Source organism: Emydura macquarii, unplaced genomic scaffold (genome assembly GCF_026122565.2).
Source record: "Emydura macquarii macquarii isolate MOO-44397 ecotype Brisbane River unplaced genomic scaffold, CSIRO-AGI_Emac_v2 contig_3328, whole genome shotgun sequence".
Lineage (NCBI taxonomy): Eukaryota > Metazoa > Chordata > Testudines > Chelidae > Emydura > Emydura macquarii.
Genome location: NW_027133465.1, coordinates 7231525 through 7257110, shown reverse-complemented (window position 1 = coordinate 7257110; position 25586 = coordinate 7231525). Strand labels below are relative to the sequence as shown.

General features: G+C 40.3%; 1 protein-coding gene across 4 annotated transcripts in view; it reads left to right on the top strand.

Moving 5' to 3' along the window:
- C2CD3 (C2 domain containing 3 centriole elongation regulator) overlaps positions 1–25586 on the top strand; it is a 66716-nt gene that overhangs the window by 24067 nt on the left and 17063 nt on the right. For 2 of the 4 annotated variants that reach the window (XM_067533298.1, XM_067533302.1), the window contains 12 exons: positions 646–769; positions 2786–3054; positions 4346–4435; positions 5917–6537; positions 7500–7826; positions 14123–14261; positions 15920–15984; positions 19286–19491; positions 20132–20262; positions 21414–21575; positions 22182–22399; positions 24189–25251. In XM_067533298.1, the coding sequence (XP_067389399.1) occupies positions 646–769; positions 2786–3054; positions 4346–4435; positions 5917–6537; positions 7500–7826; positions 14123–14261; positions 15920–15984; positions 19286–19491; positions 20132–20262; positions 21414–21575; positions 22182–22399; positions 24189–25251 (3415 nt within the window). The remainder of the gene's footprint in view (positions 1–645; positions 770–2785; positions 3055–4345; positions 4436–5916; positions 6538–7499; positions 7827–14122; positions 14262–15919; positions 15985–19285; positions 19492–20131; positions 20263–21413; positions 21576–22181; positions 22400–24188; positions 25252–25586) is intronic. The other 2 variants (XM_067533300.1, XM_067533301.1) reach the window with 2 other exon arrangements.

The following is a 25586-nucleotide window of genomic DNA, read 5'->3' as shown; positions in this document are numbered from 1 at the left end:
TCACTGCCACATGAGAGTCTTCGGTTTGGTCTCCCACTTCTCAGACCAGAAGAGGCTGAGGGAATTGAAGCTATCTGCTTAGCCTACAGAGTGGGAAGGAACCTGTCTACACAAAAGTAGCACTGAAGAGGCTTTTCGGTAAATCCTTTTAGGCCTATTCAGTCAGAACAAAGCTGGTCGTGATATGGAGTCTGAGAGGAGTAAACTGCAGGAATAAAAGGGGGAGATTCTTGGAGGAGTGGCCAAAAAAAACCAAAAAACCAGAGGATCACTGGTATAGAAGAGTGAGCTTCTTGCAAACAGATCAGCTACTTCCATTGGTAAAAGGGAATCTGATAACTTTGAGAGTATTGTAGGTGGTAAAATCTTCAGAGGACTTTATATTTCATTTTACTCCCACCTCCATGTTTGTAAGCAACTGTATGATATTGTCAAGGCAATAACTGGTGGTTGAACAAAAGTGCATCGAGACATCCAGTCCTGACTTATTGTAATTCTTAATTATGCAATAATCATGCTGCCTTTTCATAGATTTGTTTTTGTTCAAAATTATATGCGTACATTAATAGAATAAATCTTGGATAACTTTGGCTGTAATTTAAAAAAAGACAGATGAGTGTTTTTAGTTTTTATTTTTAAATCCAGGCTTGCTTGATGTGAGTGTGAGGTACCGACGTTCACTAAAAACAGCAGGGGGAGTAATAGCTGCTCGAGCGGTTTCTATTTCAGTACAAATACACAGAGCAGCTGGTTTGCAAGCAGCAGCCAGGTAAGATCTAATCCTAAAAACAGAGATTTTCTCTTTACATAACTTTGTGTGGGGGCAGTGTGCCATGGTGGTGGAATAAATTGTAACTCACTAACCTTTCATCTGTGGAGATCTAGGTACAAATCTTGTTCAGTTATAAGCGAAAATAACTATGAAAAGAACATCAGAGGCTATTTTTTTCCCACCAAACCTCTGGACAGGTTAGTATAGTTTGCTCAAGAGAGGCGTGGAACACGTGGTGGTGTAGTTCAAGACTGTGCTGCATTAGCAAAGCTTAGCTAGGGAGGAAGCTTGGACAATACCTGCCCATAACAGATGTGGCTCTAGCCATTGCCTTTGGCCCCTCACTTTACTGAGCAGAACTAAATTCAGTCACAGTATTTCCCAGTATAAAATATTTTGTATTAAAGGGAAAGACGTTGTGCCAGCATTTGTTCATTTCATCCTCTTTTCATTGATTGGGATTTTGCATGACAGCACGTAAACCAAATGAATTAGTGAACTAAACATTCCTTTTAAAAGGAATGCTGCTTTAAGAGAGTAAAATAGCTTGAGAGTTAGTCTCAGCAGGCAAGTTTAGTGCATTAAAGAAGAAGGACTAAAACAGAGGTAGTCAGCCCTTTAAGGACAGGAGTGGTTTCCAGCACTCCTGAGCAGTCTCTTTGGCCTGTTCTCTATGCACCATTGATAAGCTCCAGGTTTTGTTCCACATCTTCATTAATGATCTGGAGGATGGAGTGGATTGCACCCTCAGCAAGTTTGCAGGTGACACTAAGCTGCAGGGAGTGGTAGATACGCTGGAGGGTAGAGATAGAATACAGAGTGACCTAGACTGGAGGATTGGGCCAAAAGAAATCTGATGAGGTTCAACAAGGACAAGTGCAGAGTCCTGCACTTAGGATGGAAGAATCCCATGTACAGCTACAGACTGGGGACTGACTGGCTAGGCAGCAGTTCTGCAGAAGAGGACTTGGGGGTTACAGTGGATAAGAAGCTGGATCTGAGTCAACAGTGTGCCTTATTGCCAAGAAGTAGGAGCATTGCCAGCAGATGGGGGGAAGTGATTATTCCCCTCTATTTGGCACTGGTGAGGCCACATTTGGAGTATTGTGTCTAGTTTTGGGCCCCACACTACAGAAAGGATGTGGACAAATTGGAAAGAGTCCAGTGGAGGGCAACAAAAATGATGAGGGGGCTGGCGCACATGACTTATGAGGGAGGCTGAGGGAACTAGGCTTGTTTAGTCTGCAAAAGAGAAGAATGAGGGGGGATTTGACAGCAGCCTTTAACTACCTGAAAGGGGATTCCACGGAAGATGGAGCTAGGCTGTTCTCAGTGGTGGCAGATGACAGAACAAGGAGCAATGGTCTCAAGTTGCAGTGGGGGGGATATTAGGAAAAAGTTTTTCACTAGGCAGGTGGTGAAGCACTGGAATGGGTTACCTAGGGAGGTGGTGGAATCTCCATCCTTAGAGGTTTTTAAGGCGCGGTTTGACAAAGCTCTGGCTGGGATGATTTAGCTGAAGTTAGTCCTGCTTTGAGCAGGGGGTTGGACTAGGTGACCTCCTGAGGTCCCTACCATCCCTAATCTTCTATGATTCTATAGGTCCAGCTTCATTTAGCCCTCCCCCAGTCAGGCCCTGATTCAAAGCTATTGAAGTCAATGGACCGACTCCTTTTGACTTCAGTGAGCTTTGGATCAGGCACCCTAAGGTAAAAGTGACTGTCAGGATGAGCGTGATGGGGGGAGGGAGTGAAAAGGGAAAGGGGGGGTAATCTCCAATCTTGATCCTGACCCACAGTAAGATGCTTTTGGTATACAGACCTGTTTGTGAGTGGCTCTCTTTATACTAATTTCACTTCCTTTACTTATGCTAATAAAAGTCCAAAAAGAGTTTTGGTCTTGCTCTTTGCCTCCTTCTGGAGCAGCTGCTCTGAGGCATGTTCCTGTGTTTCCAATTGTTACTTGTAAGCATGCCTGGTGTATCTCCTTTTCTTTTTTCCTTATTACGTGAAGAGCTGTAGCAGAAAAGAACTCTTCACTCCAATCCAGTGCGGAAGTGGGAGTTAATGCCTATGTGTCTATGCACCTCTCCTTCCTACCTGAGGGGGAGATGCGCACCACCCGAGCTGTGGCTCGCACTTTCTGCCCAGAGTTTGACCACCACACCGAGTTCCCTTGTAACCTCGTCATCCAGAGAAGCAGCGGAGAAACGTGTTGTCTGGGGGAGCTCTTGCAGTCTGCACAGATAGTCTTCTCCATCTATCACCAAAGCATCAAGTCAGGTAAACAAAACAAAAATGAGTAGGAATCCTAGGTGGCATTGCTATTGCTAAAGGTGTTGTTGACATATTAGCTTCTCGGGTGTAGGACACAAAGTGAATTATTCAGTATAACTGAAATTTAAGTAAATGTAATTGTTCCAGTTATGCTTTGGCCAAGACATTGGGGTTACCGCTACTATTGCTAGGGGATTTTCAGTGACCACAAGTGATCAGGATGTCAGTTTTACAACACATCCAAAAGAATACAGTAATAATGCTATCTGCACTTACATAGCATCTTTCATGTGAGGATTTCAGGGCACATTACAAAGGGATGTAAGCCTTATTACATCCAATTTATAGATGAGGAAAAAAGAGAGAGAACTTAAGTGACTTGTTTAAAGTCCTGAAGATATATTACCTTACTCACTATGTCTCTCTAATATACTGAGATCAACACAGCTAAAACAACACTGCATACATCCTGAAACATCAGTATTATTTCCTGCAGCCCTCAAGGTTTCCCCTGGAGGTCTCCCACTGAACTACTGACCTTGCCTGACCTTACTTAGATTGAAATGTGATGAGATCACAGCCTAAAAGAGTAACTTTTTGTAAAGAAGATTACAGATTATTTCTAAAAGAGGAAGATACATTTCAAAAGCAGTATTAAGTATAATTGTTTACATCTTATTTAAATATTATTTGATTTCCCTCCAGCTGCATTAAGGCACTAGTATCTTAAAAATAATATGCAGTTTTATGATGGCAACTTCTTCTGTTGCCTCAATAGATAATGGAGACATCTTCAAGCTTTTATAGTGTTATGTTATAGAATATTCTAGAAATACAATTTAATTAAAGATACCAGCTTTCAGTGGTAGGCAACAAATCAACTGTTGGCATGAGTTAGCTACTCAGTTACTCTGTGGACAGTACTATAGCTCTTTGATGCTTATTTTAATGCATGTTGGTAGCAGAAGTACTCCCTAGAAAGCTCTCAGATCTAGACATTGCTGGAGCCAAATCCTATAAGTGAAAATGCACAGGCAGTACACTCTAACAACTGTATAGTTATTTACTCCATCCTTTTTCACTCTGAGTTTGGCCCAATATGTGTTGTGCCTCGTAAATGGACTTTCACATTACCTTTTTCATAAGAGGGAAGTATATGCCAAAATTATGACCTAGATCTTTACTAACAAAATGATATAGCTCTCACTAGGAGACTAATACTTTATGAATCATTTGTGCATGTTTTAAATCAACCCCAGCTTGAAGTATCTGGATATCTTTGATTTTGGTTTTACAGCCACTGGTTCAATGAAAACTCAATCATCAGGCAGTTACCTGCTTGGAACAGTCAGGGTTTCAACCAAAGACCTGCTGATCAAAAGATCAGGTAAAGTGGAAATGCCATATTACTGACATTATCCATATAAACAGTACTTCAGTAGTAACATACTGTATTGCTTACGTGGGTTTTGCTTTCTATTTTCTGAAGCCAAAGTTCTCTCATGAGCATTAGTTTTTTTAATTAAAGATTCCTTATTAAAAACCACATTTAACTGAAGTTCATTGGAGATCATCTATTGTGGTATGATGTAGAGTATCTGATCTGCTGGCTAGCCCATGTTGAGAATAGCTATTATATTTGGACTGTGAATACATTTCACATCTCCTAGTGCGCTTCTGATGAGAGAGGAGCCAATCAGCCCATATTTTCTAGAAGTACGTATGGGACGTAAGAAGGAAATGGAAAAATACACCCACAGTGAACTTTTGCAGCTGAACTGACCCAGTGAATATTAACTGGCTTAATTTTTTTGGTGCAAGTGCAATGTATTAACCACTCTGGGGAATAAATACTACACTGGTCTGAAATCCAGGACTTTCAATATTCAGTCAGGGATGTGTGAAATGTAACCGCTAGAAACAAATGCTCATGCAATGAGAAAACAGGTTGGATTCCCAGCTTTCCATTAATGTAAAATAATTGCTTTTTGCACTGACAGGTTGAAAACTATCAGGCCTTGAAATCAGGACATTCTGATTATCTTCTTGTTTATTTCCACTTCAGTCTGAATAGGATTTTAGCAATCACTTTCTCATACCTTTGTGTTTAAAAAACAATTGGTTTGTATATACAGGTAGAACCTCAGAATTATGAACACTTCAGGAATAGAGGTAGTTCGTAACTCTGAAATGTTTGTAGCTCTGAACAAAACATTATGTTCTTTCAGAAGTTTATAACTGAAGATTGACTTAAGATAGCTTTGAAACTTTACTATGTAGAAGAAAAATACTGCTTTTAACCATCTTAATTTAAACAAAACAAGCACAGAAACAGTTTCTTTACCTTGTCAAATCTGTTTATTTAAACTTTCCCTTTTTTTTAAAAGCAGTTTACATTTAACATAATACTGTGCTGTATTTGCTTTTTTTTCTTTTTGGGTCTCTGTGCGTCTGCCAGATTGCATGCTTCTGGTTCCAAATGAGGTGTGTGGTTGACCGGTCAGTTTGTAACTTTGGTTTTCATAACTCTGAGGTTCTACTGTACCATCTGAAAGCTAGGAATCCCAGCTTTATTAACTAGAGCTTCATGGGATATTCATTTGTAAAACCATATCGTTAATGGAAAATAAAATTGTAATCAGGATCATGTGATTTTGATTTATTTATTTATTTTCTTTGAAGGCTGGATAATTTTTAGCCTTGGCAAATGGTGAATACTTAGATGAATCAAATGCTTTCAAGAGGAATACATTTTACTAAGTACTGGTCCTGGAATAATGATTAGGGAGGAAAAAAATCCCTTTTCTTACTGGCATTTCTCAAAGATGGAATAAGTTAATCTGATTACTGTCTGTTGTTCTGTTGAAGGTATTACAGGATGGTACCCAGTAACCCTACCTGAGGATTTGGTGCCTTCTCAGTGCACAAACATCATGCGGACCGTAGTGGGAGGGCTGGAGCTTTCAATTACTTTTGCGCATCATGATGACAGAGAACGAGTTATGGAGGCTGCTAAGCTTTTAGGTTGGAATCATAAGGAAAACCATGAAGATAGTATGGATGATGATGACGAATGGCATCTGAGCAAAAATCCCGCAACTGTGACCATTTCCACCCCCAGAGTGTGGTTACCAGTGCATTGCATGCTACTTGCAGGCCAGATGCACATAAGTAAAAGCACTTATTGCTATCTCCGATACAAATTGTACGATCAAGAAGCCATTTGGACTTCACTTCAGAGGCCAAAATTAACTGAAGATGAAAAACATGTTACAGTGATGTTTAAGAAAACAAAAGAGGTGGAACTTACAAGGACCCAAGCATTGTTATGGTACTTCAGAGAGGAGAAGCTAGAAATCCAAGTGTGGCGGGCTTATGGAAAAGAAAACGATGTTGAAAGACCACTTGATACAGATCGCCTTATTGGCTCTGTATTTGTGGACCTTCTGGCACTTGGACAGAGGTCAAGGAGAACACTCACAGTTAGTGGTCAGTTTATAAAAAACATTCTTACACTTTGCGCCTGCTTTGATTCCGTTTCCTTATGTACTTTTTAGCTGGTTTAACCTCATCCATATGTAGTCGCCTGAAGCAAACCAGTTGCAGTCTTGTTTTGCTCTCTCTGTGTTGTTGGCTAATCTTGTTTTCTTGAAAAGATAAAGAAGATTAAAACACTTCCTTCAGAATTCAAAGCTTAATGAATTTTACCAGTGAAGAATTTGGTAGTGGTGATCGGTATAGGGGTGAAGAATTAATGTCAGTGATCTGAGGAGGGATTCCAAATCTGAATCTGAATCACTGAACTAGTATTAATGATGATCAGGCACATCAGCACAGCAAAGGAGCCTGGTTGGAGTTAACACAAGAAACCTGAATTGTCTGCTAGTAGTTAAAGTAAAGGACTAGAAGATTGAAAGAACCTTGGAGTTTTCTGCTCTGTTCTGGTTATATATTTCTCCCATCCCTGTGACATCCCTTTCAGCTCAAGCGCCAAGTTACAGTCTGAGCTTCTAAACAAGTCAGTTGATCCTCATTTGGCCGGGCTTGAACCTGGTGGGGTTAAAACTAGAAACTGCAGGTAAAAAACTCCCAAAACAAAAACCATGCACAGGGTGCATCTGAATTATTTTTCCCAGATACAGTTACAAAATCATGCCAAAGGCAGTGTTTCCAACTCGCATATGAAGTTGAGGGGAAAGTGCTGGGTATCTTAATTTCAGCTGCCAGTGGGGAAATAAAGAATTAACTTTCCTAGGGTTGCCCATTACTTTTTTCGTTTACAAACCGATGTTACTAACAACCCCTAGGGGATCTGTTTATGTATAGGTGACATTTCCAGATTTGAGATCCACCCCACTGATCTGAGAACAGACCTTTGTCTTCATGAAATACAACAGCTCTTTCCAAGTTACTAAATTTTGTCTTGTTTGTTTGTAAATACACTGTTACAGGTATCTATCCAGTGTTCAGGCGCAATGCTTCAAACCTGTCAGGAGCTGCCATACGAGTTCACATTACACTTGCTTCTACTCATGCCCGTATTATTTCTGCTCATGGATTTGACTGTGCTGAAGATGTCAGTAACAGTGAAGATGAAGGTGCAGAGAAGGGTCTTGACACAGGCCAGCAAGTCTTGAAAAACCGCAATCACAAACTGAATTCCACAAGTTCAGAAATCCTCAGTGTGAAACCATCTGAGGAGACTAACACAAAGGATCTGGAAAACACATTTGCGGTCACTGTCCTTGTGGAAAGAGCAATGCATTTAAGTTTAAAAGGTAAAAGAAACTTTCTTCCAATATCTGTTCCATTAAAAGATATTGTCAGATATTTTACAGCGATTAAAAAAATATGCAAGGAATTTTACAGATATATTTTCATTTTATTTTGAATTTCTATTGGAACAATTTTTGTTGGGATTTAAACATTCCCCTGCAGAGCTGCATCCCCAAATCACTATCAACATGTTAATTCATTAGCATCAGAAAGTGAAATTGCCCATTCTGTTTCTATTGTTCATGCAAAACAGACAAGGGAAAAATGTAAATAAGCAGCATAATGTTAAAAATTGTATCTACTGAGATGACAGTTGGATTCTGGAGTCAGAGGCTTGAACGAATGTCAGCCTATTTGCCCATCCTTAATGCTAGTCAGTGTTGACAGAGAACATTCTTTCAGACTTGCAGTTTCCATCTTATTGTTCATTTCTGGAACTAAGGTAGTTACACAATTTTTGAAGTGCCAGAATCTATGGTGATAAGGGGTAGTACAAGAATCTATAAAGATTAGCATGAATTCACTGTAACCTTGAGCAAATCATTTTGTCTCAGTTTTCCACTTTGTTAAATGAGAATGGTATTTAGATGCTCAGTTACCACGATGATGAGCACCAAATAATTGCTTTTTAATATATCTTTCAATCTATTAATTCTGAACATATTTTAAAATATTCTATTTTAGTGAGATTATACTTAGCACTTGGTTTGCTCTTAAGGTGACACACTTGGTGGTGCTTTAATTTTTTTAAAATTGTCTGCTATTCCCTCCACCTGCCATTACTAGTAAGTGAAGTTCTTTGTTGAAAAACATCCCAGGACACCCTCACTCCTACACATTATGGCCCCTGTGCATGTGTGTTCAGCACTTAGCACAATGGGCCCTTAATCCTGATCGGCGCTTCTAGGGTCCAGGCAGTACCAGAATGCAAATAATAAATATTAATAATAAAAGCAGTACTGCCGGGAAGGATTGTGCAGGAAGGCCCAGATATCTATTATTTAATAATCTAGATGAAGTAATTTATAGGATTGCACTCCAGAGTTTACTGGCATGAGGTATTGCAAAAGCAAGAATATAATGATCATTGACAAACCACGCTTTAAGCACAAGTGCTACTGGCACACTCTGAATCCAACTTGTTGTTTGTTTGTTTTTTGAATGAACAATGGTTCTATAATCTTCTGAAGTTCATAGTCTCTCTGTGTTCAGGAACTTGATACAATTCTATTTGCTACTAAAAAGATTTTGACATACAATAAACAATGTTTCTTTTGTATGAGTTTTAAGATGGAATTGTTTCTGGATAGCCTGAGAGAGAGAGAGAGAGAGATGGTTGCACAAGAAAAAAGTTGGAGGAAATGTTATGCCTATTTCTGCAAGAATATTTGTCTTAAAAGTTCATTGTGATACTATAGATAACAAGGATAGAATGAATGTTACAGTCTAGAACATTAGGGATGATCTTTTTTGGAACTTAAATGGAACATTGTCAACTTAATAGCTAGTCAGTTTCAAAAAATTAGCTAAACCTAGCTGCAGGTACTAAACCTCTGAGCCTCCTATCAGTTTTACAATCACCTTTTTCCCATTTTAATTAAAAATGGGGGGAAACAGTGAAACTGATTATACATAAATTGCTACCAAACACACAAAGTAAACTGAAAATATATTTTTTTCTCTAAATTCTTTTAGTTACAGTAATTTGAATCTTACTTGTAACAATAATAGAAGAAAATGGATGGAAGTATGATTTTTTTTGAAGCTGCTGATGTCACTTTCATGTGCCATTACTAGCTTCCGAATGTCAATTTCTCCCATGCTCCTATTCAGTTCTTCTGATGTTCCCATGGAACAGACATTTACAGTGTAATTTCAGTTGTTCAAATTCCCTGTATCCAGAAATACTAGTTATCTGAATCCCCCTTGTTAATCACCCGCTGATTAATGAACTTTAAGGCTGTGGGAACTATGATTTGGGAGGATTTCTGGAGTTAGGGATGAGGAAAATAAGAAAAGGGGGGAAGAATGAGTGAGAACGTCGGACGGGAGAGAGAGAAAAGCAAGAAATAAACAGGAAGGGGTTACAGTGAAGACTGAAAGGAGGGGTTGAGGGAGAGGATGTGTGGGAGATAAGAGAAGTTAAAGGAAAGAGAATGGGTCAGGAGGGAGGGAAATGCAGGGAGGCAGAGTGGAGGCTGGTGGAGTGGAAAGAGGAAAGAAAGGAGGGATTGGGGACTAGCTGCAGGACACAGGAGCCTCTTTGGCACTGCTTGAGCTCTTCCCAGCAGTGACAGCCCCTACAAAAAAGCAAGACGGGACTTGAAAAACATTAGCTTGGCCATAGACTGCCACAGCTGATTGGACATTTTATTTAGCTCTGCCCCTAGATGTGAAGAGACAGCTGACTACCCATCTATTACAGGCAGGTTTTGCCATCTTATCTAATCATGTGTGTATTACCCATATATGAGCTACCCCATCCACAATCCTGCCCAGGATAGTAAAATTTGTGGTGCCCATTTAAGCTGTAAGCTCTTTGTACCTTTGTAAAAAAGCAGACTGAATTCTGAAACACTTCTTGCATATGGAGGAAAAAATTCCATTCCCCAATGGAATTCACAGGCAGCAATCTTCAGGCAAACAGAATTACAGATGGTTTAAGTGGCAGTTCACACAAAGTGGGACACTGCCATTTTGATAGGTGCAGTGGCATTTCCCTATATTAAAGTGAAGAAAGTGAATTAAAATCAGGGGCATGGTGCAGTAGCCTGCTTATCTTGTTGTTACCATGATAGTCAGTGGATTTTAATGAGATGCTTATTATGCAGCCCTCTTCCTGAATCTTCATTGGGAATCCTGTGGCGAGGGGTTCGATTCAGTCCATGGGGGGGAAAGCTAAATATCTTTTCCCTGCTGAACTTGTTGGGAGCCCAAGTGTTGCATCTAATTTGTGTAAAATGCAGCAGGTTGCTAAAGCCACCCTCATTTTTTGATATGGGGTGCAGGCCACAGAGGCACTCTGATACTGTGCTAGGACATGCCCCTGTTGTGGACTCTGTCATCTGCATAAAGAGGAGGGTGATATAGGCTGTCTTTTGACCACTGTTGGTTTCTAGTGTTGATGCAGAACTTATTTCTAATGTCTATTAATATGTGTGAAAAGGAGCACTCTGATAAATACTACATTATTTCCCACTGCTTAGGGAAGGGTCGTCTTCTGGAGGAAAAAGCACAATTTTGTTTGCTGTTGCCACAGCAATTGCAGATATTTCTTAAATAGCAATCTGTCAGCAAGGAGAAGGTATCAAATTATCTACAAAGACGTTGACTGAGTTTAGAAAGCACCAGAGGGACATGGGGAGACAAGACTGCCAGAGACAGGAGTCGTCCCAAGATTGAGGGGGGAAAAAATATTGGTTTGGACCTGCCAGATGTTCAGTGCTGTGTACGATCTCATACAATACCCTGGTTTAAATCATGGGTTTGGCCACTCCCTGACTGAGAAGAAGGTCTTGCAACAGTACAAAGGCAGCATGCTCAGTCCCCAGAAGATAGAGAGGAGGAAGTGATCCATAGCAATTTCTCTGGCTGATAGCGGAGAGGTATTTGGTTCCAAAGAGAGTCCTATCCCCCTCACCTCCTTGACTAAAATCCTCACCTACTAGCAAATTGTGTATCTGTAATTCATCACCAGACCAGCTCCACTGGCAATTAGACAGCACAGTGGTAAAAATACCAAAATCCTCTTTCTGCGGCAGCTTCTACCACAGATAGAACGACAACATGGTGAATTATGACTGCGAAGCTTGCAAGTGTTGACACCACCTAAGAGGAAGGGTTGCAAAGCAGAGCGAAAGTTGGAGGTGGGAATCCTCTGTTGAAGGGCCCTCCCCAAGCACACAAATCAGGCCAGACTCGTAGTATCTCATTTTTCCAATACAATTCAACACAGATATTCACAGACGATATAGCACCGAGTGCTTTCCAAGGTACTCTGTATTCCACGTCTTCTAGTTTTTGGAAAGAGTCCAGATGCCTGGATATGACCTTGTTGTTCCTGTGAATACAAATTATGTGCCATGGAGCCAAACTAGGTCACACCAATTAACTGATTACTTTAGCTTTTTTCTCATAAGACTTCTCCCAGGTTTTTAGAAAACAAAAAATTGGGGGAAGTGATTGTGTTCCTAGCCCTGAACTATTTTTATGCAAGTCATAATAACCAGTTTGTAACAAAAGCCTTGCAAACATCTGTGGTAGCTCAGCTTTATGTTATTAAGCTCCTGGCTGCACTTGTATTAAAAACAGTGTTTCCTAAAGCTTTTTTAAATCCTGTCTTACAAATACTTCACGGAAGGCCAGTCGGAGCCCCTTATATACGGCCTTGTGGTTAAGAAAATGGGAGTGGGACTCAGGAGATCAGTTGTTGTTTGCTGTGGGATGGACTGTTTCCCCTTAAGCCTTGTATGCACTAGACTTTTTTCCCCTAAAGTTTCCCACCGTTTCCACCAGTGATAGGACCAGTGGGAGAACTAGTGCGGATGGATGTGCCAGTGGCCCCCAATGCGCTAAACCCCTTGTTCATTTCTGCTCAGAAAATATCTAGATGACACTGTGGCAAAAACAACAGAGGCTGCCAGCACCTTAATATGGCAAGAAATCCCACATATTGCTGCCCAGGGGAGCTGACTGGTGGTGGAAGTAGGGGGAGGAGATTGCTTCGGGGGGGGACGAGTGTAGTAGACAGAGCTGCTTTTTCACGTGCTTGTTCATGTCCATTCCCAATTTAGGTGTGTGCATTCGCCACATGCACCGGTGCTGGAAAACTTTTTCCCTTAGTGGTAACCGTACAAGCCAGCTCTGGCGCCCCCTGCAGCGGCGCACACATGCATCCACATATAAGCTCCACCGGCTCCCTCTCCCTTTCAGTTCCTTCTTGCCGCCAGTGACGGTGCTGGAACACTCTTGCCTTCACAAGTTTTTTCTTGCCTCCCTCGTGGTCTATTCATCATTTTTAGTGTATATAATTACTTGTTAGTCCTAGTTTGTCAGTATTAGAATCCCAGGGTCGGGGCATGTCCTGTTCCCCAGGGTTTAAACCCTGCGCTTCGTGTAAGAAGCCTATGCCAAGGAGCGACGCTCATCAAAGTTGTCTAAAGTGCCCACGTCAGCGACAGGTGTCAAATCTGTAAAAGAATTCTCTGTAGTGAGAGCCCTCCCCCTCTGTCCATTGGAGATATTTGCAGACAGCAGTCGCAGATAGGTCTCATGTGGTTGTAGGCGATCTCATTGTACCATCCCCTCCATGAACTTATCCAGCTCAGTCTTAAAACAATTCCCTCACTACTCCCTTGGAGGTTGTTCCAGAGCTTCACTTCTCTGACGGTTAGAAGCCATCATATAATTTCAAGCCTAAACTTGATGGCCAGTTTATATCCATTTGTTCTTGGGCCAACAGTGGCTCTTAACTTAAATAACTCCTCTCCCTCCCTGGTGTTCATCCCTCTTATGTATTTATAGAGAGCAATTATATCTTCCCTCATGCTTCGTTTGGTTAGGCTAAACAAGCCATCCTCCGTAAGTCTCTTCTAGTAAGGTAGGTTCTTCATTTCTCTGATCATCCTCGTAGCCCATCTCGGTACCTGTTCTAGATCTGGGAGAGTGAGCTGGTTTCTATTTTGAGTTGTACATTATCCACAAAATTGCTAATTAATTTCTAGCTACATGACCAGTTTCTGCCTCCTAGTTACACCTACAAAACCCCATTGACGAGAATAGTGCTGTGCTAGTGTCAGAATTTATAAGGAATTTTTAATACTGGTTACTGGTGAGATGAGCCAGAAGTAACCCAGTTTGACTTTTGGATCCCAGGATGTGTTTGCAAGGCTGACAGGACTTATAAAAAAAATTTTTTTTTAAAACTAACTTGGCAAATTTTTATCTGAAATCAACAATCACAAAATCCAATGTCATGTTTAGAGTCACTTTCAGAGTAAAGGCACACACTTTCCGAGTAAAAGCACACACTAATATTACTTCTATCCTGATTGGAACTGGTGAACGTCAGCAACATTCTGGGCTGACTCTGGGAGTTCTGCAGCCCTCAGCAAACCATCAGCTGTTTGGTTGAGGTGGCCTTTGCAATGTTGCATAATTTTTATCTTTGTCACAAGGTGCCACTCTTAGTTATCTGTAGCTTGTTGTTAAGTTTGTTCTGCTGGTAACACAATACTGAATTTTTTCCTGAAATGATTAATAATCTGTCTTATTCTAACCACAGTTCACTGTATTTTAGGGAGTCCGCTCACTGAACGTGAAGTGACAGCACCCAGTAGTTATGTGTCGTTTGCAGCTGCCAATGCAGATGCTCCAATAGCCACTGCAATAATAGAAAATACCAACTCACCGGTTTGGGACTTTCAGCAGCAAACAAGGTGTGTTATACCTTGCAAAGACAGACACTTTCATAGCCATGGTGTCTGACAGGCGGTGGCCAGACATTGAACGAATTGATACACTGAGCAGAGTGCTCCTTCAGTGACTGGACCTGCCCTGTTAGGATTCCTACATGTTATTTTATCAACTCCCAGAGTTTTATGATAGTCCCCTTGTGGTCCAGAAGCAGCAGTTTTAACCAAGTAAACGGAGAGAAGCTTTCTTTGGTCAAAGCAGTAGGAGCTTTACTAAGTTTGTCGCAGCTGAAAATCCGTGTTTGCGTATCTGACAGTAGCTCTAGTGCCTATAATGTCTGGACTGAGTTGTAAGAGGGAGGTATGGTCTGGGCTGAAACACAGAACCAGGAGCCAGACCTGTATTAAGTCTCTGGCTGTACCGCAGACTGCTCATGTGATGTTGGGCAAGTCATTTAACTGCTCTGTGCCTCAGTTTTCCCACCTGTAAAATGAAGCTGTTAACATTTTTCTGCCTCACAAGGGCTGTCGTGAGGATTCATTCATTAATGTTAGGAAAGTTCTTTGCAGTTTCGAAGCACTGTTATGTCTTTTATTATGTTTGTACAATGCCTAGAACAGTTGGTCCTGGTACATGACTGGGGTTCTTAGGCTACAATACAATAAATAAATAACTTAGCCTAGTAAATCTGTGGTGGGGATGTCATGTTTTTTGCAAAGTTTTGAAGTCAGGTGTTTAAATTAAACCTGAAGCAGTTGCCTTTAGGATTTTCTAAAAGAAACCAACCAGCATGCATCAATAATAAAATATCTTTCATTGTTGCATGCAGTGGTGTTGTAACCGTGTCAGTTCCAAGATATTAGAGAGACATGGGGGGGGTTACCTAATATGTTTTTTTTTTTATTGGACCAACTTCTGATGGTGAGAGGCAAGTTTCCCGCTTATACAGAGCTCTCTGCATAAGCTCATCTCTCTCACCCACAAAAGTTGGTCCAATAAAAGATATTACCTCACCCACACTGTCTCTCAATAAATTAAAGGTATTTAGCATGATAGGCACTAATTTGTCGGTCATAAACTGCATGGAAATTACACCGGTGACTACACAGAGGCAGGCTTGGCTGCTAGACAGTTGTTTTTATAATTCAGAGACCTCATTCAGATACTGATAGCTGCAGTTACGAGTTTTAGTCTCTAAGGTTATTTGTGCTCAGAGCCATCCTTGAATACTAGAAATATGCCAAATGACTTGAAAATGCTTTGCGAGGTGAGGGATTTTGTCTCTTTGCTATTTTGGGGAGGTTTTTTGCAGAAATTAGATTACAATATTTCAGGTGGACATCTTAATCTTTATTAAAAGTTGGCTACCATAGTGCTTGATAGTATTTTCACAGTTATCTCTCTTTTTCCCCTGATGTTTTCATTATCCTAATTCAAAAATATTTTACAAGAAAAAAAAAAAACCCTACTCCTTTGGTAAGCAGAAAACATGTCCATGTAGAGGTAATTATGTACACTGCACTTTCAAAGACATACACTTATTTTTCCCCCCATTACTCAGTGAATACTTTTCTGAAGGTAGACAAAACGTTATTGAAATTCCAGAGACACTTTGCCTTGCTAGCTTCTGACACATTTTCTTGTTCTGCATAACAGATTATGATGATTTTATTCTTAATAGACTATCCAAAGAACTTCTACTGGATCCACAACAAACCCTGGTCTTCAAAGTGTGGCATAAAACAGGTAAAAATCACCATGGTGCAGTTCAGACAAGAAGGCTTATCATATATCCCTTGGTTCAGTGCACACAATGGGTAATTTGGCTCCTTCCAACAGATGGGGGCAGGAATTTCAAAGACATTAGTGTCCTCTCCCTAGGAGAGGGCTATGCTAGTTAAGTAGTCCCATGCATTTCCTGTCTTGCCAAAGTCCCTCCAGCTGTGAGAAGCTTTTAGCTAGTTTTAGTTAAATTTGGGTTTCAATCCTTGCTTCTGAATAATTTTAAATTGACAGGATTTTAAAAATCAAATTTTCCCAGCAGTGGAGAGATGGATTATTATTTTTCTTTCCTTCTATTTGTTCCTTCCAGCGTTAGCTGAAGAGTGTCCTGCAATGGCCTACAAACTCTGGTGTCTCCTGCTATCGGCAGAGGCTATTTTATGGCCCTCAGTCCCATTTTCTCCCCAGAGCCTCATTTTAGGCTTTTTCATAGACCTTCCATAATCCTAAGGAAAGCATGTGGGTCAGGTTCTTACCAGCTCCTATATGTGCCAGTCTCATCTTTCAGTCAGCCTGAGAGCCCAGCAGCCCACAAATCATTACAAGTCCAAGCAATTCCAACAGAGATGTCTCTGTGGTGATTCCCCTGGTTTACTTCTTACGGGCATTATTTAAAATATAATTTGACTTACAGATAAAGATTACAGCTCTGTCAGAAGCTGTCCTCTGCCAGAGCTACTCAGAGCTGGACTCCTTTGCCAATTATTACCAAAATGTAACCAAATACTTTTTATAGCAGCATAAACATACTTCAAAAAATGAAGTTACAGCCAATATTAGCATTTATCAGGACATGAAGGCATCTGGCATCCTGCTTGTTGTTACAGTGGTAAAGGTATTCATTGTCCCTATTACTGTTTGCTCATGTCGTCATTAAACTATATCCTCCAATGTTTAATTGCTACAAGACAAATATAAGTTCAAAAAATATGCTGTGGTGTTGGGGAGATGGCTTGTTTTTTTATTTTTTTCCTCCAGTGCTGACTCAAAATACTGATTTTTAAAATGTATTAAAGTTCAGCTGGCCGATTTTTGCCACAGAACCTTGTATGCTGAGTCTCATACTAATACACTTATATAGACTTTTGTCCTATTGTTAAAAAACCTCCATTAGCTGTTGACACAATTTCTGCTGGAAGTTTTTTCCAAAAGGAATAACTAGTACTGCTGGAGTAACCCAAGCAATGTTCTCTTTGTGTTTACTGATAGGATTGTTTGTCCCTGTACCTGCTGACGTATGTCCAGGAGAGAACAGACAAGTTATTGCAAAAAAAACCCAAAAAAAACCAGTGTAACAATAATCACACACAGGCATTTTAAAAGCTCTTTGAAAATGAAAATGGAATATGAATTGATAAATAGGAACAATGCTAGCTCCACAGGAAGGTCATGGAGCTCCACAAGTTGGCCTTAAATTTTTTTTTTTTTTTCAAATCTCGTTTTCTTTTCCTCCCCTGTTTTTTCAAAATGTGTTTACTTTTCCCTTCCACTGTTCAAGCCATTCATGCCTCTGGCATTGCTAGCCTTTCTGGTAACTCATTTCATAAGTGTATAACCCTTCATGTAATAACAGAGGTGAAGTGAAGGCATTGTAATTGCCAAAGTGTGAATTCTGGCCCTCAGGTTACTTTAAATTCTTACACTGATCTAGGTGCTGGTGATATCAACAGCTGCAATAGGGGCAATGAGTTTTGGCAGGGAAGGGAAAGAGAGAGGAACTGATTTTAAAATGCATTTGTAATTTTCAGGTCTAAACATCTCTCTAGCTAATGATTAGCGATCTCAAATGGTTTCTGGTACATCTGTTTCAAAAATAATTTCAATGATCTCAAGTTAATGGATATAGTTATTTGGTATTTCAAACCTATACCCGCACCCCAACTCATTTCCTTATGTTTTTGGAAGCCCCCTGATTCCTTGGTGGTTTAGTGAGGTGTCTCACAACATCATTCCAGCTGTTCTTACCTGGAGTGAAGTAGAAATGCACAAAACTACAACTCCCATCTCACTAAACAGCTATGTTACTTGCAGCCTTAATACACTTCTTTATAAACAAATCATTTTGAAGTGTTTGGGAAACTATCTGACACTCTGTTAGTCCATCAGAGAGTGCAACCTGGGATGGAGTAAGGCTGGATTTTCTTTTGGACTATATTTATAAGATCCTAGAGACTTGCATAGACTTTCTATTAGGCAGGGAAAGGGAATTGAGTGTGATAGAATTTTTTCGTAATCCTTAATACATCGGGTCCTTCATCCTATCTATTTTAATTTCTTTAGTGTTGCTGCTGTTTTAAACAAGTGAAATATTTAATAGAATAATTAACATGACGTTAAACTAGACAGAAGAAGAGAATCATTATTGTGTCCTGCTGCCTCTCTGACTATTCCTCTTGGATATGCCCCTCCAACTCAAACTCAGTCTCTCCAGAACTGAGTTCTTGGTTTTTCCTCCCTTCTCTATCACCATCACCAGCTCCACTAACCTTCCTGTCTCCCAGGCTCACAGCTTTGGTTTAATCTTGACATCTCTCTTCTCTTCCTCCTTTGTAACCAATTTCTTACTAGGTCCTGTTACTCCTCACCATAGTCTGCCCTTTCCTTACTGTCCACATCACTAAAACCACTTGTCTGTGCCTGGGTCACTTTCTTCTTGATTATTGTAGCCTGCTTTCTGTCTACCCTGCTTATCTGCTCAGACTCTTGCATTCTATCCAAAAGGCCACTTTGTTCCCTGACACTCCAAACACATCATTGCTTCCTCACATACCTTCCTTGTCTTCCTATTTTTAAGAACTTTATATTTGGGTTCCTTGTCCTCAACTTTAAAGCTTTATGCAATCCTGCTATCACATATATCTCTTACGTTTCTCCCTCCATTCATCCCTATATTACTGCCTTACAGCTTCCTCCTTCACCATCTTAGTTTCATGTCTACACTCCTGATCCCTCCTTCATTTGAAACATTTTCCCTCTTCTTGTCCAGCAGGTAGCCTTTCTCCTCCTTCAGTCCCTCCTAAAAATGTTCTTCTTTCAGGTGTCATATCTACTTTGTTCTCAGACTCCATAATCCCCACTCCCTTTTTACCTGATCTTGTCCTTTGCCTTTTTATGTGTTATCTGCTTACTGTACGCTTTTTGAGGTTTGCCCTGTAAAGCTGTGTAATGTTTCAGGGCTATGTAACTGATTGTTTTAAACTATGCAAATGTTACAGTTGCACACCGTAATTTTAACTGCCTTTTTTACACTCTTCTTTTCCCACAGATGTTGAACGAATGATAGGATTTGCATCTGTAGATCTCTCACCCCTTCTTTCTGGTTTCCAGTTAGTCTGTGGATGGTACAATATTACAGACTTCAGTGGACAATGTAGAGGGCAGATTAAAGTAGCTATTTCCCCTCTTGAAAGTATAATTCATCTCAAAGAAGTAAGGCAAGCCAGGATTCGAACCAAAGCACCAGGTTCTTCAGTATGTGCTCAAGTTTTTTTCCATTCATAAGTCCGATTTAGTTCCTAATAGCCATCAGTAAATTTTCTGGATTCACAAAGTGAAAAGTTATTTGTACATACAGCAGATCGGCGGCATTGTGTAGTGGATTGAGCATGGGGTTACAAATGCCAGAAATTCCTGAAGTCTCCATTTTAAATTCTGATTTATTTATATTACAATAAATATATGTAAAGGCCAGAGCCCCATTATTCTAAGGTGCTGTACAAACATATATCAGGGAGAATTATTACATATAACATAGAAGATGACTAGTAATGAAAAACATCATTTTTCTTTATTTTCAGTTTCTTTACATGTGTATTTGATAGCACTCTGCATATAGTCAGTTTCACTGTTTTCCCTTCATAATCATTTAGTTAGTTTCCCTTCTTGTTTATGTGGATCTTTCACACAGAAACATGGGAGAGGGACCCTCTTTTAACTAGGATGGTATGATTGCAAACCATAAAAAATGGCAGAGGGACTTGTTGGTGCTAGAACCTGCCTTACTTTTAACTAGTGTTTGTAAAGTGCTTTGAAAATGTAAAGCAGTCTATAAAACTTGTTGGTTAGTTCAGTGAAGTCTCGTGTTTATTTATTCTTAATCTTGCTCTTGCAGATTCCTGCACACAGTCCTTTTTTGTTCCAGGCAAAGGCCTTGTGTTCTGCATTCCCCAGCTATGTTACAAGAGGCTCTGGACAATTATTTAGTACTTCATCAAAGGATGTTGATTTTACTACTCAGGAGCGGTAAGAAAACTGATAAAAGAATGTCTCCGGAATAAAATAAGAAGAAGAGTAAATATTTATTATTTTCAGAGCTTGAAAATTTTATCTGACACCTACCAGCCCAAATTCTAAGTCTACTGACCAGGGTGAAAAATACCTGCAGTCTCACACCTCTCGCTCCAGAGCCACACCCTGCAATTTAAAGGACTAAAACAGTTGTGTACTGTACGTGCATTTAACTGTAAGACTGTCAGTCAGTTTTCTACTAAATACATTTTTAAGAGCGAATGTCCCAAGAGATGCTGATGTCCTGATGTCCACTCCTCACCACAACATCACAATATATATCCATTGAGGCACCTGCTGCTGCTTTGATTCCCTGTACCTCTAGATTTAATGTAGTACCGCTGCCAATATTAGCTGTTGTTTTCCTCTGCCCTGCTTAATAGGATGTGGAATAGGGATGGGTGTCTATGACATCACTATGTATTTTGTCATACTTCTTTTCGTGGTCACCACATGAGGGGTGATGAAGTATGCCCATACTGCACATTCCTGAGACCAACTTTGGTAGATCCCTGGCAGTAATTTCTGCTTACTCTTGCCAAAAACAAATGACATGAGGACATCAGTTTTGTTTATACGTGTCACTAGCAGTAACTGCAGCACACAGTGAGCAACATGTAAGAAAGAGGATTAAGTCATGACCGGCTTGTTTAGAGTATGCAGAAGGTAATCCTTTTACATACAACCTGGAAGCAGCCAGGCAAGGTTTTAGTAGCTCTGTCTGTTGAAGTTTGCAAAGAGTACCGACACTAGCATGTAGTGCTGCTCCATCTTCATGTGAACAACTGGCTCTTCAGATCCAAATTGACCATTGCAAGATGGCACCTCTGTTAATCTTTGCCACCTGCACTTCTGTGTTAAAAAGGAAGATGCCTGCAATCTACTCTATTATAATGCAAATTAGGTGGAGTTCCCAGGCTCTTTGTAAATTAGTAATGTCATTCATGCCAAATTTTGAGTGCTCTGGCTTAATCCAGTAATGCTGTTTTAATGATTCCAGGGGCGTATTTTTATCAGGCTTTGGTAAATTTAGTTAGCAGATCTTTTATAGGGAGAAATTTTGTTCTTGTGGTGTGTTTATATCCATATATACCCATTTTTAACAGAGTTAGCCCCACAGAGACATGGACACCTCGTCATGAAGAGCACATGCAAAATGTCCGCAGATTTCATGAATCCCTGCAGCAGGTGGAAGGGAATGCGCAAAGGGCTGGAAGATTAGATTCCCTGTCCCATTCGTCACGTACTTCACTTCTAACTACTCTCAGGTAAAGCAAAGCCATGGCTAACAGAATAGCATATGGCTAAGTTCAAAGAGTAAATCTTGAAATTGTGCAATTCTTGCATCTGTTTTTAAAATAAACTAAAATTAATACAGTAATCTTATGAAACTGGGTATTAGTGGTATAGTAACATAACGTAACAGCAACATTAAAACAAGGCTGGAATAGTGAGGGTTGCTACAGGTTAAATCTGAGGTGCTTCGACAGAGCTGTGAGAAGCCCCAGCATTGGAATAACAGCAGTGTTTGCAAATAAAGACTGAATAATTAGCACTATCCATCTCTGTCATCCTGTAATTTAACTTACTCTAGGTTACCAAAAGTCCTCTCTGAGCTGTTTAAGAGGAAAACTAACAAACCTTGTAAGCATTTTGATCACACACAAAACTCGAAGCATTAACCGATTTACATGAATTTCCTTTTATTTTTTCCTGTTTGGCTCAGAAAGAATCATTTCTAGGCTGGGACATTACGGATTACATTTCTGGCTGGAAAATAGTTTTTTAACCTAGTTCTAAACCTTAGGAAAACAAGTTTAATTATTCAGGTATTACACATTATTAATCTTTATGTTCTTTTACATGGCTTACAGAAGAAACTTGACTGAGCTGGATGAGATTCAGAGATACTTCAGTCAGAAGCTAACCAGCTCTTTCCCTGACTTTGGCTATGGCAGCACATCGAAGAGAAATCCGGAACAGCAGGAGGGGGACTGTCAAGAGTTTGGGACCAGAACGTTGGATCGTGATGGACACCATCTTTTGGAAAAATCCAGTCACTTGGTTTCTCAAGTCAGCACTCTGATCAATGGTAAGAAGTTACCTTGTTTGGAAGAGTTTACCAAGAGCCACGGGCACTAGATAATCTCTTGTGTTAAATCCCCACTTTCAAGTAGCCCCCAAATTTCTGACACAATTTTTCCCAATCTTTAATTTAAGAGACCAGTCTCTAACAGACAACTGATTTGTACTGGTCCATGGGGGGATTGCTCCAGTTCTGTAGTGGTGGTGTTGGAAACCTAGCTGACAAACCCATTAAGTAAAATATATGTAAATACAACATTAGGAAGGTGGGTTTAAGTAGAAGTTAGTGATTGGTTCCTGTTCTATTAATTATATTCTAGCCTACCTACATTTCCCTATGTAACTCCACCTCTATATGTTCTTTGCTAGTAGTGCTAATAAATCTGGTGCCACATTATCTACAGAAGTGGATATCTAGCAGTAGTGAGTCAAGTGAAATATCTTTGCTTCCTGTAGTGGTTTTAAAATCTCCATCTCCTCACTCCACGCTACCTCTTAAACCACCTATTTACTGCCCTTCCTCAGCACTATCCCGGGTACTATTTGCTAATTTTATATTAGCCTAGTCATCTGTGATCATTCAGATCCAGCGCCAGTACATTGTGTTTATCAAGGTGGCTGGGAATCCCAAGTGTCTGTTATGCCTTTCTGTGATAAAGTATTGGGTAGAAGAGGCTGTCACCAGTATGAAGCAGACTCTCCACATATCTACCTCTTTCTACCTCTAGGCTAGGTACTGTGCCACCATCTCCCCAGTTACAGGGCCATTCCTTCTGGTATATTGCCATCTTGATCCTGATGCTACTTATTCCTGTTCTTCTGGCTTTGCCATCTTCGTCCTACTCATCTCAGTGTACTGCTTTCTTTGCTTCTTTTGCCCCCTCCCCTCCACATATCTGTCTCAAACTCTCTTCTTGCCCTTTCTCCTAAGGGGCCCCCTCATCACATCCTCTTTAAAACTTATTTTAAACCTATTGTTTGCCTCCAAGAGCACTAATTTGACATTTACCCAGATGGTGTGTTCAGCTGAATACCAATGGCCTAATTCCTGAAAGGTTTTGATGAAATGAGGTACATATGTTCTTTAACTAGAAACCACAAATAGATTTCCTTATTATTAAAATAAATTGCAAATGGCCATGGCATGGCTGTATCACAGGAGGCTATTTACATTTAGGCCTTGTTTACACTAGAAAAATAAGTCAACATAAAATATGTGGAATATAATTATAATTATAGCAGTGGCTGATGTACACACTGCTCTCCTTGGGTCGGTCCTCACTAGGAACACTTCCATTGACCTAGGTCATCTAGTTCCCCTCTCCTATTGGGGGCCAATGTAGGATAGTTCCCTGGTTGCCAGTGGTTTTTATTGGGACATTTAAAACCAATTCAAAGCACTGGAGGCTCTTCAGTTTCCCTTTGGGGACTGTTCTGCTAAAAGGCATCAATGTCAGTGACTAAAAAAGTGAGGAAACTTTTCCTCATAAACAACTTTTCTCTTCCTCAATTTCATCACAATACTTTTCATTATTCTGCTTTATACCACCCTAAACCAATTCCTTCCCCTCCTCAGTCTTTGCACCCTTCTGCCATTTGTGAACTGTTATCAGTTTCTGTGCTTTCCCCATTGTCCCAATTTTTATTTGCCCAAACTTTACCTATTTAGCTCTTTTTATCATTCATTGCATATGTGATTACTCACAAGTAGTGCAGCTATAGCTGCGCTAAAGAGTAAAGATCAGAGCTGACGCCTTCATCTCCTGTATGTATTGATGCTGTTTATCATCAATCAGATTTGCAGACTATGACAAAAAATACCAAAGAATCTTCAAATGTGTTTCAAGACAATAGCAGAAATTCAGGTGCTAAACATGGTCATGCTGTACCGGATCCAAAGGCTGGAGCAGTGAGAACTGAGATGCACCAAGACCAACCAAGAATGGAACCCCCAAGTGCCCACATAGCTACACCATCTTTATCCTCTCTTGGAAGGTCTGCATTTGGGAGAAGTATGCTGTATGAATTCCTAGACCAAGCAGTCACTGAAAATGAGCATCCTTTGTCATTGGACCACATCGAGACAGAGGAGGATACATATGCCATCCGGTCCAACAGTGATGAAGAGTATGAAGAGGATGTCATAGAACCAAGAACTCTGAATGAAATAACTACTGTAACTGACAAAACCAGTCCCTGGTCCAGCATTGTATCTGAAGTGGAGCAGGGCCCTGACAGACAGCCAATAGACTTGAGAAATGAGGACGAGTACTCAGTGGCTACTGGATGTTTACAAAAACGAGAGAGTATAAGAAGTAGCTCTTTGTCCAGTATGCCGGAGGACAGTCACCCAAGTATGCCCAGCATTGCTAGACCTTGTGCTAATTCCTATATTGAAGAGAGTGCTGCATGTCTAGTGAGAAAAGGCCATGAAGGTCCAAATAGTGGTACTGAAGCAGCTGATTCAGAGCTTTTTCAGCCTATACATTTATCCAAAATGCATGAAGCAGATGTTGGGTCATTAGAAAAAGAGACTGTCAGTCAGAATGGAGCATATGAAGCCCAACAAGCAGAACACAACGAAGAGTTTAATGCAACATCTGGAGAACCGTTGGATTTACCAGGCAGTGGAGACTTCGCTGTGGCCAAGACCATTGCCATAGAAAGAGAGGAGAAAAGTACTGAGGATTTAGATGCAGACTATCAAGGTGAGGAAGGAAGTGAGTCTGATGAGGGGATGCATGTTCAGAGTTTATCTGCGCAATCAGAGTCCGCAAGAAATAGCGGGAGCTACTCTGATGAGAGCCAGGAAGAGCTGCCTGAAGTGTCAGAAAAGTCTGTGAAATCTAGTGTCGTGTTGTATCCTTTTTTGTATTTTTCATCAAGTGCAACTTGCACGCTAAGAAATAGTGAGCGACTCTCTTAGAACATAACTGGAGATCACCACTATGATTGGATTACATTTTCCTTTTAAACCTCTTTTGGGGGGTGTAAAATTACCTGCTGGTATAAAACTTAACAGGCAGGTATTCAAGTGTGTTTTACCAATTTTTTGTGTGTGCTCTTTCAAGCTCCTGTCTCAGCCATTGTCTGGCAAAATGCTTCTTATTTAAACTGTTGCTTTTTTTCTGATTAATTTAAACTGTTAAAACTGGGTGGAAACTGATGGACCCCTACGTAATGGGATCCACATT